Below are 21,036 nucleotides of genomic sequence, written 5' to 3'. Positions count from 1 at the left end.
GGGGATGGAATGTGGTGACGCTACCAAAAGAACCATCTCGCTGGACATTCCCACCTCCCCCTTTGGAAATACGCTGTAAATCCCCAAAATATTCGCGCCCAACAAGAAACCTTTACAAAAGCAGCTTCGTTATAATAAGAATATAGCTTATCATGTTATCGTAAATACTATGCTAGAATTTTCTGTGCACATATATATGTGTATTTTTTACAATGTCAGTAGTAAGTTTATTTTTTGACGTTTGGATTAATTTAATCAAAACTTTTCAATATATTTCAACTAATTTAATAAGTTTTTATCAATTTAATCATGGTGTTGCACAATGTGATATAGGCTAATTAAAAACTGACCGTGAGTGCAGTTCCAGTACCCCCAGAAAGGCTCAAAGTGACCGTGAGTGCAGTTCCATAGTTGGATTAGGACCAGGGACTGACCGTGAGTGCAGTTCGAGCCCTCCCTCCCGGTCAAGGTCGATCTTCTTGGCGCGGAGAATACCCTGGATATAATGTGACACACAGGTCCAATTGTCCTCACCCTCCGTCATAATCGGTATGACCGTGTCCACCGACAGCAGTCCTACTAACTGTGAAAAATCATGAAAAACCATTAGCCAGTTAGCATATTACAGTATATTTTTAACTATCCAAATCTTTAGAAATGAATTAAGAATATGATTATGAATTTCTTTTACGATTTAATTTCCACTCAAATAACAACTTTTAAACAATTACGAACCTTTCGTTTTAATAAAATGGTACCAACGAACGTTAAATTTAACTTAAGTTAAATTTCTTTAGACAAATGATTATTTAACTAATACAATTTCATTTTAACACATACTACCTTAGAGATAAAATTTAAGAGGTTCAGTAAAAGTAGTAGAACAACAAATGTCACGTATAGTTTGGTGTTGGTCGTAGAGGGTCGGTAATAGATTGGCTAAGGCTAAAAATAATGATTTTTAATTCAATTCAGCTGGACTACGCCCCTGATTTCAACTTTCCTTCCGCAGCATGGCTACACTGCTAGGTAAATGCAGTGATGTATAGTCAGTATGTTGTAACGAAATTTCCCGTTCGAGCCCGTTTAAGTTTTAAACTGTTTGAGTTTTCTCCGTAACCATTAGGCGCATAACAATGCTTCAATATACTAAATAATTTGTTTTAAAGCTCTCCAAAATAGTTTGGAAAGAAATTGCAAAATGTTATGTTGTCACTGCTTTTTATGGATTGCCATATTGGTAATGGAAAGGTTAACAAAAGAATCAAAGCATCTGCAGTTTGTTTAGGAAAATTAACGCAGTTTTTCATTTCCTCATTTCCGATGTAAGTTCTGGAGAACGTAAAATTGTTATTTGGGTTGATCTGTTTTAACACTAAGCTAGCAAGTTAAATGAAAAAGCTATTTACTATATCGTTATATATTTCTATTTCATATAAATTTATGATTGAAAAAACTTTGGATGGATATCATAATCATCCTCAAGCAAAATTTGGCCTAGGTAGCAAGTCTTAACTACCTTCTTCCACGAAAAAAAAACAGTATAATAATACAAGTTTGACAAAATGTCAGATTATTTTAAAGCCTTCAAACAACAGAACACAATTTATATACACATGATAGTTGGGATAGCATTGCCAAATTTGAAGGAGACTGCAAGCGCGGTGAATAGAAGTCGTTCGGAGTTAAGAAAAAGAACGACTCTCCATTACATATGCATCCGGACTCAACCGAGCTGTTCAGCAAGAGCTGTTCACCTTCAATTTGAATCTCCCGCTCTTTGTCGATCTGTTTTGCTTGTCGACATTTTGCGTGTCGATAAAGTGGGAAAATTTACACAACCGTCCCACATAACAGACATCCCACATAACCAACATCCCACTTTACAGACATCCCATATTACCGACACTGTCGACATTTTGAGTTGTCGACAAAGTGGGACTATTTCAGTGTCGATCTTTTGGGATGTCGATAAACTGGGACCCCACGATCGTGTCGCCTCAAGAGAAGAGATTAACCACTAGAGATATGACGTCACTACACCTTTAGCCTTAGTCCCTTCCGTGTGCCCATTCCCATTCCGTAGTCCGGTTGTCTGAAGTGACGTCTCTAACCTCTAAAATAGCAACTCTTCAAAGGGATTTAAATTCTAAGCAGTTTCCTACATTTACAATTAAAATTCATAGTATTAAAATGATTTAAAATTCCAGTTCCTATTTCTTAGGATCACAAGTGTGTTTAGCTAAACATTCAAACAACATGTATTCGAAGATGACATGTTTTAAAAAGTGTTTGTGAGATAATAGGCTCGGCGATTTCATAACTAAAAATATCGTGGACTGAATTTTAAATTGTGTGTATATAAATTTATTACCTACCAAAGTATTTCAAGATGTTTGAGATAACAGATGTGCAAAGTAAGTAAGCCTATTCCTATTATAACTTAAAGGTATTAATTAATTAGGACTAGGCCTAAGTTCACTGCTTATTAAACTTTACTGAACGTCAAAGAAAATGGTCAGGCCTATTTAAATATTTGTAATACAATTCACACTGCTTCTCTATTTAAAATAACTGCAGGTTGATGGTTTAAGCTCAAGTTAAACTCTTGTCATTCCGAAACCATAAAATCCTGAAAATTGGAAAACAGACAAAATATAAGACAATATAGGCCTAATAGGCTATTGCCTAGACATAAATTATTGTCATTCGACTGAAAAAATATGCCTTACAGTACTTTGTACATCTAGGACTTTTTAACATATCAACTCTGAGGCTCACCGACTGTCAATAGTGTGTACACAGGGGAGTTGCGACGCCGTTAAACCTGTTGACATATTCTCTACCGAGAGTCAGTAGACTACATATAGGAGTGTGTTGGCTGGTAGTGAACCTGTTAACAGATTTACTACTGAGTGTCAGTAAGTAGACTACACAGATACTTAAATCTGTAGCTCTGTAAACATCCACACACACACATAGGAGGCTACATGTAGGGATACACATAACTTAGGTACCTACCTTACACACACGACACTCAAAGACATTGAAAACCAATTTTTTGGGTTCTACTGGGCCCCAAATGGTAAGCTAATAAGTTACCCCAGCAGAAGCGCGGATATTTCCTCCCGAAACCTAAACTTGGTTTTGAAATTTTGACAATAAATAATAGGTACATATTATAAAGACAGTTTTTGTTAATTCTGTAGAGGTCGTACCCTATTTGTTTCTTGTTATTTCAGTCATTTAAAACCTAGTTTAACCAAATAATACAATCTAAATATAAACAATAACTCATCTCCTAGTTATGTAACCAAACAGTAGGCCTAAAGCACACATCTTCAAATTATCTTGTTTTAGTATTAATATTGATGTTAGAAAACATTAGCGATCCGACCCATAGAAATATAATATTCTCATCCCCAAAGTACTGGTAAGAAAATAGATTAATTTGAAACAAGGATGAGTAAAACAATTACAGACTCATTTTACATCTAAATCTGCAGGATCTGCGATGAAACAAAGAATAATCAGGTATAACAATAGGTCAATAACGTCAGCGACCTGAGCATCAGCAATAAAAAAACGGAAGAAGATTGTTGTCACAACAGTGCAGCACAATAACCTTGATATCCATTGTTAAAGTAAAGACATAACTTAAGAAAATTTTTGTGCAACATAGGTAACAGTTTAGGCCTATTTACTTTTATTTTTAAATTTCATCCAATGCTTCAAGTTTAAATCTATGGTGTGATAGGGACTGTTAGCGACCTGATAAAAACGGCTTTTAAATATTGTTTTAATATTAATACACGATAAACCCTTTCATAAATTGTACCTACCTATTTATTGTGTCTTTTACATGGAACAATAAAATTACCTTAAACTGCATTTTGTCTTTCCTCCTTTCTTCTTTGAAGTCTAACTGTATTTTAAAACAAAATGTCTTAGCATAGCAATTAAATAATTTTGAGGGGCATTTTTCAAGTAGCCTAATGGATGTTTGCTGTTTGTGGGTGTAGATAGCTCTGTAGTTTGTGTGCATGCTGCAGTGAGGCAGCTTTTACTTACTAACATCATTTGTCAACAGAATGTCATCATTTGCAGCTCTGTAGCTGACATATGTACGCCTCGCTGTAGGCCTATATCAATATTTTGTTTTTAACTATTGAATCTCCTGCCACATGTGAGATAAGGTCAGTGATGTGTTTTTTGATTGCAAGAAACATCCTGCTGACATTTATCATCAGATGACTGAAGTTTATGACACTAATGAAATGGGTGAGGGTTACTTACCCAATACAAGGGGGGTCTTACTTAAAAATGCCCCTCGTATAGGCCTACATATAATACATTATACATACATATCATTTAGGATGCAAATAGGGTACCTATATAAAGTTCAACAATAATTGAATTAGACGTAGGCTTAATTCTCGATGTTGTAAATTAAGCTACAAGGTTGACTCTTCTAATTGTGTCTCTTAACTGTAGAATGTCTAAATTAAATAAAACTAGGCCTACAGCCAAATAGAGTGGATTGTTGATTTGATTTTGGCTTGGCTTATGATTATAGACCTAACATTTATTTTGGTGTATGTAGAATATCTATTGTAGCAGAGAATCAAAAATCATTGAAGATCACATAATGATGTTATGTGTACACAGAAATGTATAGGTTGAGAAGACGACGTACTCGTAGTGAGTAACTCTTTTCAACCCTTTGGGCATTCAAATCCTCTTAACACCATTGGTTGTTGGTAAACCATCCTGGAAGCATTGACGCAAAATATCCTAGCCAATCTTTTGCATCTTGTGTACCGTTGAGTCTCGATTATCCTACTGAAACCCACCAAGGCAAGATCAGGGTGCAAAAAATAAGCCATGGAAAGTATTTGAAAACTGTCGTTAAAAACTATTTATAAACATAAACAATTTAAAAATTATTTGTTTGATAATTAGCCCTATCACTCTTAAAACTTGATCATTTTAAAAGTCATAATCATTTATAAATAATCAACAACAAAGTTAAAACACCGATACTAAAACAGTAAAATATTAAGATAAAACTATTCACAACCACTCGCCAAACTTTCTTCATTAGCACTAAGCCGCGAGGTAGGCAGCAGGAAGGAATGCAGGTATGAGGATCTGATGATGCAACACATCGGTGGACTGTGATGTATTTTTAATCCAATTTGATACCTACTGTATTAAGCATGCAAAAACGAAGGGAAAATATAGTTGAGCGTAGTGTGTGAATTTAAGCCAAATGCGTATCTTTCGAGTTTGTTCAGGTTCTACGTACAGTGTTGACTCCATGCACCCTCTACAGTGTACATTTATACTACATGTACGCTCATTTAAATACAGTTGTACGCTCTTACAGTAGGCTACCGTACTTGTATGTCGACAACTAACTTTGGTTAGCTAAAATTTCAAGTTGGATAATCAAGACTTAACTGTTATTCTAGGCTAAAGATTTTGGTGTTGTCTAAGTTTTAGAGAAATGGTGGTGGTAGGCATGTTTTAACACATTAATTAAATTATTTTGGTTTTGGTGAAGGCTTAGTAGCATAGAAAAGGTTATTTGTAGTATTGAAATATTATTAAATTGGCAGGTAATTCTTTTGACTGTTGATAGAACTAGACATTCCATCCCCCCGGAAGTTTCCATAAATTTATTGAATCAGATATGTACTATTTGGAAATTTTCAACTTGCACCGGGAAAACCTGGTTTAGTCTGCGGTGACGGGGAAATTACGATTGACATCCGTAGATAAGGTAAGATCGAGAACGTCTTCCGCGGTCACAGTAAGATTGAGAACGTCTTCAGTAGTCACAGCAAGTTCGAGAACATATTCCGCGAAACCATAAATATCTTCCACGGTCACGGCAAACTTGAAAACATCTTCAGTAGTTGTGGCAAAATCTAGAGAATCTTTGGAAGTTAAAAACTTCTTCCGTGGTCATGGGACATCATTGTATCCCACGATCACAGTTAAATCGTCAATTTTCGTTCGAGCATCTTCGTACAAACGCTCTCCGTGGTCGCAGGAATTTGTGCTCCGTTCGACTCAACACGATCCAAGCTTGGCCCGACAATAATTTTCTGTCCGTACGGATGTCTCGTGCCAACTGTTGGTCTGACCAGATTCGAAAATGGGCCCAAAACATGCCTCATTTGGAAGTTCGACAGGCAAACCAACACCTACATTTCATTACACATACATCATGCATAAAACTTACTGTATATGGGGATATGTGATGAGCTGAGAAAAATTAGCTAAATTGATACATATTTTTCTAGGAAACCTCGAAAAGCTGCCTCTAGCTATTAGCATTGACTTGACTTTATATCTACACGTAGATATAAAGTCAACGCTATTTAGTTAATTTGTATAACATTGCTGACTACAATATTTAGTATCTTTTTAAAGTGAGTTTTTTTGCTTCCAGAGATTGGAGTTGGACTCGCTGGTTTTGGAGTATTTTTCCTATTCCTAGGAGTTATTTTGCTCTTTGATCGTGGCCTCCTAGCTATTGGCAATGTAAGTTTTTGAGAACCAAACGCAAAACTTTGTGAATGTTATTTCTTAAAAATAATTAGCCTAATTTTCCTTATTTGCTCACAGTGGGCTACTAATTAATATTAGTTCTAGCACCTCAGTTCAAAAAAACCACTCTTGTTATTAATTTACATTGTTTTTTTCCAGATTCTATTTGTTGCTGGCTTAGCAGCAGTTATTGGTTTCGAACGGACATTCAGGTTTTTCTTTCAGAGGCACAAAACAAGAGCATCCATTGCATTTTTTGGAGGGATTGTAATAATTCTGTATGGGTGGGCCTTTGTTGGCACACTCCTAGAGCTGTATGGATTTGTGCTATTATTTAGGTAGGTTTATTTACTCTAATTGTAAGAATAACCTTATGTCATTAATTGATCCACTTAGGTTTAAGTTAACAGTATCAGCAAATTGACTCATACTTTCTTCCTTTAGCTTGTCAACAACCTTTATCGCGGGTAAGCTGGGGGAGTAGCTACGATATTTTAGGGGAAAGTTAAAGCTGCAATAACTTTTAAACCATGATTCTTACAATTATGAGGGTGGTACCATTTATTTAGAATCATAAGGACCATAATATTTAAAAATTTTAACTAAAATCGATCTCAGAGCCATTTATAAAGAATCAGATTTTTCCGTTATTTTATGGGATAATCACATAATTTACAAAACGTTTTAACGCTAATTTTGATAGCAATTTTTGTAAAATTAGATTTTTCCCTTATTGAATGGGTTTTTTGTAGAAAAATCACTCTTAAAAATAAAAATTTGAAAAAATTAAAACTTCTGGAGATACTATGGATATAGTACCCACATACCAAATTTCTTTAAAAGCCAGAATAGACAGGTGTGATCTGTAGCTCTGTACCTACACATCCACACATGCAGACAGATGTATCTGTATTGGGTTTAGACGGATCTATCCGCCCAAAACTCAAAAATGTTTACGAAAACAATACTTTCTATACATAAGGGGAGAAAGTAAAAAAAACCTGGAGATACCATGGATTAGTAGCCACATACCAAATGTCATCAATGCTGGACAACAGGTGTAGTCTGCAGCTCTGTACACATCCACACGCACACATACAGACACATACATCACTTTGAAAACCACTCTTTTGGTTTTAGAGGGACTCAAAACAGATATTTCCATCCAAAACTCCCCCAAAGCAGAATGGTTCCTACGTGTCTGCAACGGCCTGTGAAAACCTCAAAATGTGTCCGCAAGCGCTAAAACTAAAAAGCTAAATAATGACTTATATACCGGTATATATATATATATTGACTCTTTAGGGCTACTAGTAATATAGTTAAATAAAATAAGTAAATTTCAATAACTTGTATAGCCTACTTTTAAAACAAAAAACTAAAAAACTATTAAGGGGTAGGCATAATCAGGTTATTTAAATTTACTTTTTTTTAAATACGTATATATATACACATACCTTAACAAGTGTTAACAAGGTCTTCAGAAGTAAAACTTTAAATGTACTATAGTTTCTTTATATAAACACACTAGGGATGGACGGGATTGAAATTTTAGTTCGGTACGGGACGGGACGGGATTTTTATTTCCTTCCCGATTTTTGGGACGGGATGGGACAGGATTTTTTTCTGTGCATAAAAAAGTACTGTATTGCAGTTACCAAAAAAGACATACGAAATCAATTTTTACCATTTGTGGCACTGATCTATAAAAACCAAAAAATGGGTAACAATTTACAGGTACCTATAGAAACTTGTGACTCGCGGGTCACGGGGTGATCTTCTGTAGAACTCACGGTCACGGGGCGATCGTCGTCATGACTCGCAGTCACGGCGCGATCGTCGGTATGACTCCGCGGTCACGGGGTTATCGTCGGTATGACTCCACGGTCACGGTGCGATCGTCGTCATGACTCGCGGTCACGGCGCGATCGTCGGTATGACTCGCGGTCACGGCTCGATCGTCAGCATGACTCCGCCATCACGGCATGATCGTCAGTATGACTCCGCGGTCACGGCGCGATCGTCGGTAGGACTCTGCTGTCACGGCGTGATCGTCGGTATGACTCGTGGTCACAGCGTGATCGTCGGTATGACTCGTGGTCACAGCGTGATCGTCGGTAGGACTTCGCGGTCACGGCGCGATCGTCGTTATGACTCTGCGGTCACGGCGTGACTGTCGGTATGACTCCGCGGTCACAGCCCGATCGTCGTTATGACTCGCGGTCACGGTACGATCGTCGGTCCAATAATCGCGGCCACGGCGCGATCGTCGTTATGACTCCGTAAATGTGTCCGCAGGCCCGCGTTTCTCGGCGTTTCGTGTCCGCGACAATGTCGCAGCGTCGCTCGTTGTTCTGCTTTGGGGCAAAACTCAAACTAAAAAAATTGACAAAAAAAATACTTTCTCCATAATTATACTATAGTATTTGTAAGGGAGGAAAGTAAAAAAACCTAATTCTAAATAAATTCAAGGTATAATCAAGCCTGTGACCTCAAAAATACCAAGCTAAAAATAGAGAAAATCACTGAAGGTCTCACAGAAATTCTGGGGACTGTAGCCTGTATACACGGCTACTGAAAAATAGGTTGCCTATGACGCGTGAATTACGTCACGTGCCGATCTGGACGGTGCTGCTTTTAATTCACACAGCTGCCACCTGTCAAATTTGTTGTTGGTTGTTTATTTATTTATTTTTAAACAGTTAAACAATTTTTTTTATGAATACAATATTTCTGTATGACAACTAAATACAATTTGTGTACGTTCAGTGTGATTAAGTACTTTTTATTCTCGTTTTATTTACTCTGTTTTAGAGAATTTCCCATTTAGGGAATAAGCTATTAGCTCATGAATGGGCAGGTGACGCCATACACCTGTCTTCGGCAACCTCTTTTTCAGTAGCCCTGGTCTGTATGTATTGTTAAACTATGATGTCCCCTTTTAGTCGAGGCGCTGAGGGGATTTGAGCATGCATAAAAGTGTAACGAAATTTGACTTTTGATTGTTGCTATAGGTACCTAGTAGATGAAGAAAATCGATGTTGTCGCATTTCTAGGTGGTTAATAACATGGGGGGAGGGGGTGAAGTTGGGGGGCCGCCCGGGGGGCCGCCGCGCACAAAATAGCTTATATCTCAAGAATCAAAAGTCATATGAATACGTTAGACATGTCAAACTGTGCAGAAAAATGCATTCTACAAAGAGATTATGTAGTTGTTTCACAGAAATTGACTAGAAGTTACTAAAAATCATATTTTTTAAATTTACGATAAGTATAATCAGGAGTATAATGGTTTTTGTTGTTGTTTAGAACCACTAATTTTTTAATTGACAACTTTTGAGAGTAGTACACAATAGGTAAATAGTACTTCTGTATAATGAAACTATTGCGGTACATAACTTAACAGCTATACAATCCTCAGATCCAATAAACATAACACAAACAAAGGCGCAAAACGCGTCGCGGTCATTGTTCCTGCTGCCGTAACTATTAATGGTGAGTACAGTTCAAGCTGAGACTTATATTATACTTTTAGAAAGTTTGAGATTCTGAGGATTCATTTTCATATATATATATATATGCAATAGTATTGAGCGACTATTATGTAGCGAGAAATATAGTTTGTAAAAGAAGAGAGTTCAAAATACATTTTGGTGGTTGAACATTTCCATCACCTGACCAGGCTGCACAATTGGTGCAATAGCTGTTTCGGCGAACGCGTTAAGGTAGTGTAAACGATACGAGTAGAAAATGTTAAATACAAGCCTTGGCGAGTGCCTTAAAACGTCTACGAGTGTCGTTAACACTGTTTACGCGAGTTGTGTGCACTAATTAACCTGCGACAGTATATTAATTACCAAAAACCACTACTCAAAACTTAAAAAGAGAGGTTATTTTTTTCTTTACCCCTCATTGTCTCTGACAGTAATGCAACGAATCATCGCACCAATCGTTAACAATTATCCCTCCGAGTGTCACGTGTTTTGGCCTTAATGTCAGCCTATTTTTTGCTCATTTGCAAGATTTTATTAAAACTGATCTGAGAAGCTTAAAAACAATGTTAATTATACTGTTCTATATACCATTTTGTTTGGAAAATCTTGGGCTTCAATATTATATATAAAACATAAGGAAGATTTAAAAAAAAAAAATTTTTAGGTAAAAAAAAATGTATAATTTTGAAAATTAAAAAAAAAATAAGTTTGCGCTCAATGAAATTGTATAAATTATAGGCCTATAAATATTTGAAAATAGCCACTTTGTTCTAAATTTTATGAGGATTACAAATATATAATAATATAAGGAAGTAGATTTGCAAATAAATAAGTTATGGGCAAAAAACAGATTTCAGTACATAGCGTTTAGCTAAGAATGCATAGCCCAACCATAGCTAGGAATCTGGCTGATAATTTACATCAATATCACTACCTACTTCTTCAGGATCATCAACCAGCACTTCAAAACCACTTAAATCTTCTTATAATGCACCACGTATATCACTACTTTTGATTTTTAACACTAAAACAATGATAAATGTAATAAAACACATCAGTCATCGGTCCGAGGGTAACCTAGCTGTTTACAAATACACGCACGTCAGCTCAGTCAGCTGTCTGCTACAATATTTTCGGAACTAAAATGAATAGTGCTTAGAGACAGACCTCTGGAGAAAGCTTAGAATATTACGGAAAGAACGATACCTAACTCAATCCCGTACAGTCCGATTCAGTTAGTCATAGAGCCTTCGCCGTAAACAGTGTTCGCGAGTCGCTGTAGCGACGCACGACACTATACAAAGTGCGTTACGCGTCGCTGCAGCGACGCATGACACTCGGAGGGTTAAATTGGCCTGAACGGCTGATTAGTTGAAGTTCGAAGCATTATAATTTTACTTCTTCTCTCTCAATCCTTGGTCCTATCTGGGTACCAGTGGTGGTTATATTTTGGCCCTTTTGTAGTGGTACCATATATTTCACCAGAGAACAGTTACATGCCCATATAAGTAGATATCTATTTCTATTATATATTATGTTTCAGTGATAAATGTAGAATATAAAAATACTAGCTGACCCGGCGAACTTTGTATCGCCTAAGTTATAGGTTTCCCCTAAGACAGACCGATGGAAAGAAAGTACCGTTACGTTTAATTTTCAAGATGATCTCGTTCGCATCGCTCAATCACGTCCTGGTTGAAGTTCGTTCGCTACGCTCACTCACCTTTAGGTTGGAGCTCGTTCGCTGCGCTCACTTGCCTTCAGGTTAGCTCGTTCGCTACGCTCACTCGCCTCCAGGTTGAAGTTCGTTCGCTACGCTCACTCACCTTTTGATTGCAAATTAGCTGTTGTCATAAATGTAAAAGAAATAATAGTGCTGCACCCTGTTGGTAACCCTTGTAACTTTAATGCTATTTAACATCATAGAACAGAACCAACTTGTTTAATTGAAACAGCTGTTAAGATTCATTAATTCCATTTCTCATAAGGTTAACATGGGAAACTCCAAAGCCACTGGGGCGGAGCCCTTTTAAGAATTTCGAAACGGGAAATAGTTTACTTCCTATTCGCATACCTACAGAATTTACACACCAAATTTTATAACGATCGGTGAAGTCGTTCCGGAGGAGTTTGCAGACAAACACTGTGACACGAGAATTTTATATATTAGATATATTTTTCAGCAATGCTTTTAGGCGTAGTAGCAAGAGGTTTGCAAATTTTCGGATTATGCAAATTAGAAATGTCTAAATCAACCCGCAAAAATCATAAAAATACTGTTTTTTCCATATTATTTAAATGTTATGGTTGTGTAAAATATGATTCATTACGTAGAAATATCAATGTTTTTTTTTTTTTTATACGCATACAAATAAAATTATAAAAAAACTACAAAACTATTTTAATTACAAAATGTTATTTAATTGTTGTATTAGAAATAAATTTATTGCATCAACAGTAAATAAATATTGTACTGCTGTAACAATTCAGTATTTTCAAAAAAAATTTTCAATAGAATAATTTAATTTTTACCATATGTTTTTTTATTTTTATCAATATGTTAATCCATCTCCCATTATCAAACCTTGTATAATATATGGCCAAACAGACCAATAGGTAATTGATTCAATACAATATAATATAGAACATTTTCAAATAACCTTATTTCATGTAAATATAATAGTCTATAACTTTTTGTAACAAAATTGCTTCAAATTCGATATAATTTTACTTAAATAACTTGTCAAAATTCAAATTTAGTTCTATAGCAAATGAAAATTGTTATAATATATGTGTGAACAGTGGCCTACAATTTTACGTGATAAAGTCAGCATTGACATATGTGAATGCAACAATGCATCAAACCTACCTCACTTCCATGAGTGCTGAGCTAGTATGAAGATATAAATTGTAAACTGCATATTTTAATATAAAAATTTATAAAAAAGTGCATATATTTGGAATAAATTAGTGAAATTTGATTAAAGAAAATCCGTCCTTGTTACAAACATTAATAACTATACAACATCAAGATATTTAACTGTGAAGAAGACATCAATTTTAGTAAAATCACTCCAGTAGACATTTTCTTTCCTTGGATCGAAGCCATTAGAACATTTTTAAGCCTAACTTTTGAACTTTGGACCATAATTTAAAAGTCAAGAAACAAATAGAAGCTTATTCAGAACATTAATTAATTCATCCTATCAGAAAATAATTCGAACATAATTTTTATTTTAAAACAAAATTTAATTAGGCTATATATAATCACAAGATTAAATTCAAACGCCGCTCGATCACCCCACCTGAGATAAAGATCCATGCAATATAACCCCTCAACATAAATTAGAACTATTGTAATAGGACTAGCCTAAAGCTTAAATTAGTAAATTCATTTGCCATTTGCCACCCTTTGTAAACTTTTATTGTAAACCCTTAGTTTCTTTTCTTTGACCATCAATTTTGCATTTTAATGAAATAAATTTAATTTTAGGTACTGTACAAGGAGTTTCCATTGTATTCCTAGCTTACACTGGTTACACTGCATAATTTAAGAGTAAAAGCTCTTTCTAAAAATATATAGTTAAATGTAGTTGAAATCGAAATTTCCTGAGTAATTTACGTCAGAATGTGAAATGTTAACATTTTTTTACGAAGACATAATTTTTGTGACCTTTTCAAAACTACAATAAAATTGTTATAACCAACCTCAGATAGATGGAAACGATCCACCACCAAAATATATTTTGAACTCTCTTCTTTTACAAACTATATTTCTCGCTACATAATAGTCGCTCAATACTATTGCATATATATATATATGAAAATGAATCCTCAGAATCTCAATCTTTCTAAAAGTATAATATAAGTCTCAGCTTGAACTGTACTCGCCATTAATAGTTACGGCAGCAGGAACAATGACCGCGACGCGTTTTGCGCCTTTGTTTGTGTTATGTTTATGTATAGCTGTTAAGTTATGTACCGCAATAGTTTCATTATACAGAAGTACTATTTACCTATTGTGTACTACTCTCAAAAGTTGTCAATTAAAAAATTAGTGGTTCTAAACAACAACAAAAACCATTATACTCCTGATTATACTTATCGTAAATTTAAAAAATATGATTTTTAGTAACTTCTAGTCAATTTCTGTGAAACAACTACATAATCTATTTGTAGAATGCATTTTTCTGCACAGTTTGACATGTCTAACGTATTCATATGACTTTTGGTTCTCGAGATATAAGCTATGTTGTGCGCGGCGGCCCGCCGGGCGTCCCCCCAACTTCACCCCCTCCCCCCATGTTATTAACCACCTAGAAATGCGACAACATCAATTTTCTTCATATACTAGGTACCCATAGCAACAATCAAAAGTCAAATTTCGTTAGACTTTTATGCATGCTCAAACCCCCTCAGTGCCTGGACTATTTAGAGGATGGTCTACAAGAAAACAATTTTTCTTTCTCTATTTTATTTTATACCCTAACAAATTTGTATGGCCACTTTTCTTGTCCATGCAAGCATTTAACAATTTGCATTAACATTGGCTAATCTGCTTTGTATTAATATTTAACCTTTTAAGTCTAGGGGAGTTCAATGTAAAGGGCTTGCTGGGGACCGTAGCTTTGATTTGCCTGCACAGTTCGGTCCGTTTAGCACTTGGACTGAGTCAAATTAGTGGCAAGCTTATCACTTTTGTAGCTATTAAACAAAATCCAATGTCGGCTTTGCTATTGAGGTAGGTTTTCTGTCTGTATGAGTGTAACACTTCTAACACTTGGCTTGAAGTCAATGTTGTAAGTCGTAACCTATAGAGTGTCTTTCAAAGAGCAATCTTAAATACCCTTAAGCTTTGTTTAAACTATGTTGCGAATCGAGATTACTTATAGCAAGTTTTATAACAATTTCTATAAAATATTACATGGTGAAAGCTGAAAGTCAGATCAAAATTGCTAATTTAATGTTGTGTAACTACTTTTACCTTTAACTCATTTATACTTTTATCAATTTATCTTGTAGGATTTGCTACAGGTTCTTTCATGGTTTACATGCTATTCTTCTGGTTGATAATATTAAGATATGTACCGGTATTGGTGTTAGGGGTTAGTCTAACATGTGTGTAGGTAGTACTAATTAAATTGATCTAATTACTAGGTATGTTAAACCAAGTTGGTAAAAAAGTGTACAATAATAAATAATAATAGATCTAAGAAGACTTATTTCCCTCATTAGGTTGTTCGTCTGACAGTGATGTATGTTTTTTTTATCTTTTCATAGACAATTTACATTGTGTACCTGTTATTTATTTTCTAAGCTTTATTTTTTTTAATTCCTTATGCAAAATCTGAGCCTACTGATAAGCTACAAGGTTTTGTTAGGTACACATAGCTGGCTCTAGAGTTAATTTTGTGTAAAGATTGATATTGGTATTGTTGTCGGCTAAAGTAGTTTTGGAACATTACTTATAGTCTACTTAACATTCCAAGAAAAACTGCTTAAATACTACAAAGGCTTGTATGCCCTCAAACTAACTAATGAGTCAATTTTTACAATTACAACCAAATAAAACTTGTATCTTCTAGTCCAGAATGAAATTATTTGCTGTAAAAGTGGACAGACTGTGATTAAATCTTTCTCATTGAGTTTTATAAATTTGAATTTAAATTTTAGGTAAGCTGTAACCAAAGAAGCCTGGACTTGTGGTCCTTTGAGTTGTGATTTTCATTGGTAATTTAAATTGACAAATTTTATTTCTTTCAGTGGGTTCTTCCCAGTTGCAATAAACTTTTTAAGAAGAGTTCCAGTCCTTGGAACCTTTCTCAATCTACCAGGAATCAGTATGGTAAGATGGTTTACTGTATATTGTATTAAAATGTTGACCTGTAGGGTATGATTTACAATAACTAGGCTAAATAAGTCACGGCCTAGGGTGGCAAACATGTTTGTAAGCATTTTGTACTAAAGTCGGGACCGCGAAAGTTTGCAGTTGGTGGCAGCCAATCACAAGACAAGGCTCGTGCGACCTTGCCACATCACCTGTTGACAACACTAATTAAAATATACTAAGCAATATTTTCAAATCAGCTGATATTATTAGATTTGGCAACAGGGCATGGTTCTCATTGGTTCATACAAAACCATATGATAAACAGGCATCTTAAATAGAATCAGTACTACAGCTTGTGATAGTAAGAGAGCAGGTGCCAGCAATTGTACGATTCTTTTAAGGATTTTTGTATTTTCCCAACAAAATATTCTTAAAATACCCCCGCCGCAGCAAACCTGCAGACTAAGCGAATTTCCATTTGACTGATTGGATTTACACTGAAATGTCTACTTAAAAATATAACATTTATTCCCGATTTAAATAGAATTAGTTTAACAAGTACTTAGGTTTGCTGCATCAGGGAGGGTAAAACTGTTTTTTTGTAAAATGTTAATAGTTAGTAAGAAATAAAAACATTTTCCAAATTTGATCAAAATATGTTCATAAACAAGCAAACTACAACAGTTTACTCATTCTCCATAAGAATAACATGGGAATTTTAAATTTACAATTTTTTGGAATTTTCTTCGTAACCATTAGGCGCATAATAACGCTTCAATATACTAAATTATTTGTTTTTTGAAGCTCTACAAAATGGTTTGGAAATAAATTGCTAAATTTTATGTTTTTTGGGTCAAAAATGGGAAAAACCTATTTTTACCCCATAAAACCCCCGTAAACACCCGTTCCCATGGTCCGATCATGCTGGATCGCGAACTCGTTCGAATAAACGTAGGTTTAAACGTTTGTACCAAATTTCATCAAAATCGGATCGTTTTTGCTCGAGTTATCGTGCTAACGGACATATATATATATATATGTATATATATAAATATATGAATTTGAACGGATGGTGTTTTTGGCCTCTAGGGACCTCAAAACGAAAAAAAAAATCGGTCCCGCATCCAGGTCTTACCATGAGTACTACGGTAATAGCTTATTCCCTATATGGGAAATTCGCTAAAATCAGATGAGTTAAAATGTACTTCTTCGCCGCTGCCGCCTCATCTTCCTTCTGGTAGGACTGCAAAAGTTCCGGACTGCATCTTCTGTGTTAACCGCAATGTAACTGTTTAAGATTATTAGTTGATTCATTCAATAGGTAAAGTTTCACAAATATTTCATTTATCCTAACAGCAAAATTTACTAAAGACTATCACATAGTCTCAGGCATTTTGCTTCTTCACTCCTAGTCTTGTAAAAGATGAAAAAGGGTATACTAAAGTCGACCAAGTGACAACAATGCAATAAATCTGGTCTGCTGTTTAGTCATCTATACCAACTGTACAAAGCTAACAGTTTCCATGTTACAATAGGTGTTAATTACATTTTGCCATTGTGCTTTCATTGCTCAGTACCAACTGCATTTTTATTATAGTAACTCATTAGTTGTACACTCATTAGTTGTCATTACTAACTAACTTGTGTTGTATTACAAATGCCTAATGTAAAATAGTGTTATATAAATATTTTATAAGGATTTTATTTATATTTTAAAAACTGTATTATGTTTCAAAGAAGGTATTTCTGTGTGTGAAGGAAATGAATGAATGTATGAAATGATTGAAAACGGTGCTTTATTTAACAAAAAGTAGTTACAATCCTTGGCTTCCAGGAAGCCCCGTTTATTAACACTCGATTAATCAATCAATCAATTTCTCTATTGAGACTTTTTAAGAAATACTATAGGGTCATTTACAGATTGAAATTTGAATTTTCATCTTGCTTAAAAATATTGATCGAAGAATTCCTTTGGTGAGTAGTACGGTTGATCCATTAGCCATCTTTAGGTTCCCTCTTCAGGTCTTGATTTCTTAGGATCTTAAAGTAGTTGGACAGGCTATTGAGTATCTTACACCCCATGTAGGAAGGCTTCCAGCTGTATTGAGTTGTATGGTAACCCAGGAGAAGGTAGTATAGCTCATTGAGAGTTTTAGGAGTGAGTCCACTTGTGAGTTCACTCTGGTCTGTATAGTTAATCACAGCAAAAATGTATAGGCCTAGTGATATTACAGTCATGATTTTCAGTGATTTATTGGCTTTCTGCAAAACTGGGTACAGCTAGTCTTAAGGCTATTATCCTGGAGCCGTAGTATCCTTGTATGGTTCTGTTCAGTGGTTCCACCCCAGACCATCAATCCACATTTTATGTAGAACTCTACTCTACTAAGCATAGGATGTAGTCTTAGTCGCTCCTTTTCCTTCTATCCATTTAATTATACACATTACGTAAATTCCAGATCCTAGCTTTTTGCTCAGGCTATCCCTTTGTTATGTACAAGAGAGTTTAGCATCAATGGTCATGCCTAGTAATTTGGACTGTTCTTTGACAGTGTTTTTAGTACCTAGCTTAAGTTATCTGCTCCTGTCTTCTGGTAAAATTTATTTTTTATAGTTTTTGCTGGATTTATTGGCAAGGTTTTTAAGTTGTTTTGTAGACAGCAAGTTGATGCTTTATTGGTTAGTTCAGTAATGTCCGTGTAGAGTCCAAGAGTTGTATCATTCTTAATAGTCAAGGTTTTATCACCAGGGTACATGATCGGTTTGGCATTCTCATTATCAATGTATCAAGTTGTGAAATCATTAGTGAAAAGTATAAATAGAGGTATATCCACTATCCAGAACCGAACCCTGAGGAACTCCAGTGGTGGTTGTTTTTAGGTTGGATCCCAACTGTAATGGTTAATAGATTACTATGGTTCATAGTCTACATGGTTGGCAGATATCTTTTTTTCATAGTATATATTTTCCCTTAAGCCACGTTTGCACGAGGCGAGTAGACGAGCAGGTTCCTTGCCTCAGATAACTACATACACATAAAAGCAATATATACAAACATACATTAAAAGCAAGTAACCTGCCCGCTCTACTGGCATTGTGTAACACTGCTTTAGAACTATGAAAACCATTTTAGACTAAAACTATAAATAAAGAAAATAAAAAATCTGAACTCTAATTTTTTATTTAAAGTGTATGAAACTAACAATAAAAATAGTTGGATTAGAGATAAACATAACAATGTGATAGAATGTATTGTATTGCTACAAGCTTAGTATACTAGTTACTTTCAATCCTTTACTTTCTCTGTTTTGCAATGTCAATGAAGGGTAAGAGTCAGCTGTATAACTCTATAGTGTTCTGTTGTAGGTAGTTGATCGTCTGGCTGGTGACTCAGGCCGCACGACTGTGTGACAGTGGTAGTGCTGCCATTTGGCGGTCCGAGGCGAGAATCGCTCAAACTTCCCCATTCCTCCCACACTCACCAGACTATGTGTTAATATGAATGTTCTGATTCCATCACCGTTTTATTGTGATGTGTTGTATATCTTTTTGTTATTCTAGTTGTAATATAATCCAATTGTTTGGACAATTCTAGTTTATTTATCTCAAAACCTCTCAAAAGCTGTATTTGAAAATTTCATTCTATTGAACGCTGTAAAAATGTAATGAACTTGTTTAACAAGATGTGGTATATATCAATGTTAAATATAAAGTACTCATTTTAAAATCTGTTTTATAATATCGTAATAGGTTTTCTACCATAACCATTTGTTTTAAATACACCTATGTTTACGAAACAGATGTTTTGTTTCCCTTTGGTAAAATTTGATTCATTAATACGACGGTGTATAAAGTAAAGTACAAGCTAAGATTTACGAAAATCATTGATTTGAATTCTATCATATACATATATGATTTTGCTTGACCTAAAATATTACTTCTCCTATCCGAAGCAATACTTTGCTTGTACCAAACAAACTTTTTCCTGACCCAAATGAATTTAGTTTCCGTTAAGTTCAACAGCAGTACTAATGTATGTATTCTTTTATCACAGGAAATATTGTTCAAACAGCTGACTTTAAAATCAATTGCAACTATTATTAGGCTACTAGGGAACCCGTGCGGCTCAATAACGAGCCGCATAGTATGAAACAACGTCGAGGAAAGCTTTGTGCTTAAATTAGAGTAACTGCATCAGCTGTATTATTCTTAGAGTTATTATAAAACTTGTTAAAATTTATTTTTAATATCTCTAATTGCATCGTGATCATTCACATAAATATCTGCTCTTAGTTTGTTTTACATGATTACTTTCTAATGAATGCCAAACGCTCTCCTTCAATTCGAATGAACATGTCTAAAATATGTTACAACAAAGTTTTTCCAGCATGGAGAACTGAAGACATTGTTGCCTCACTGATAATCTGTGTGAAGTAAATTCAAGTTGGGTCATTCTATTTCTTTTTTAAATCTTTATATCTTAGTATTATTATTTGCCTCTCTTGAATCAGAAAAATAAACTTGACCGTAGCGACTGCAATTCCGAGGGTGTTATTCCAATTCTGTAATGAATGTGGCCTATGAATGCATAGGCTTACACATAAGGCCATTATCTTGTTTTGGTCTAATATTGCGACTAACACTTACCAGTTACCTTAGCGATCAACCTGTACACATTTCTTGCGTGTATTAATTTGATCTGACATTAGGCAGGTTTACTTTAGCACCATGTGTATATTCTTCAGAATGTATTTTTTCACTTTCATAATAAGCTGCTTAGCAGAACTGGCAAATAATATTATTTATCCCACCAAGTGAGTGTGTATCTGGATTCCTGACTGTTGGACGAGGCCTCTCTTATTCTAATCTCATCCTCATACGCATACGATCTCTTATTAATTTTTTCCTCCTCCTGTTTTTAATATTTCTTCTTTGAACTCGAGGCATTTTCTGTTCTAACAAAACTTATTAGCCGTTTACATTGGTCTATAACCTCCTGAATATGAAGAACATCAATATTTGCTCCCAAAAAAGCTACTGAGTTTCTTTTTATCAACAGCTGTTTTTTTGTTTTTCAATTTGTTTTGTATAATTTTTATGGGAAAAAGTCAACCTTTGAGTGTGCCTTGCACCCTAAGGGCGATAATTTTTAAA

At 35.0% G+C, this 21,036-nt stretch overlaps 1 protein-coding gene across 1 annotated transcript; it reads left to right on the top strand.

Moving 5' to 3' along the window:
* Positions 1-2,109: 2,109 nt before the first annotated feature.
* Positions 2,110-19,471, top strand: LOC128994451 (vesicle transport protein GOT1B). The gene is made up of 5 exons (XM_054419026.1): positions 2,110-2,417; positions 6,461-6,552; positions 6,718-6,896; positions 15,816-15,897; positions 19,249-19,471. The coding sequence occupies exons 1-5, from the start codon at positions 2,393-2,395 to the stop codon at positions 19,291-19,293; spliced, it is 423 nt and encodes a 140-aa protein (XP_054275001.1). The 5' UTR covers positions 2,110-2,392; the 3' UTR covers positions 19,294-19,471.
* The last annotated feature ends 1,565 nt before the right edge of the window (positions 19,472-21,036 follow it).

The sequence above is a fragment of the Macrosteles quadrilineatus genome, unplaced genomic scaffold (assembly GCF_028750875.1).
Source record: "Macrosteles quadrilineatus isolate MER2022 unplaced genomic scaffold, UCM_ALF_1.0 Scaffold_5__1_contigs__length_97177068, whole genome shotgun sequence".
NCBI lineage: Eukaryota > Metazoa > Arthropoda > Insecta > Hemiptera > Cicadellidae > Macrosteles > Macrosteles quadrilineatus.
The sequence above is the reverse complement of the archived record's forward strand: the minus strand, read 5'-3'. Positions and strand labels throughout refer to the sequence as shown.

Excerpts from the sequence above, each read along its gene's own strand:
- LOC128994451 (XM_054419026.1), top strand. The coding sequence starts at position 2,393 with ATGTTTGAGATAACAGATGTGCAAA. Across the intron at positions 6,553-6,717 it reads GCCTCCTAGCTATTGGCAAT|ATTCTATTTGTTGCTGGCTT; the intron begins GTAAGTTTTTGA and ends GTTTTTTTCCAG. Across the intron at positions 15,898-19,248 it reads ATCTACCAGGAATCAGTATG|GTAGTTGATCGTCTGGCTGG; the intron begins GTAAGATGGTTT and ends GTTCTGTTGTAG.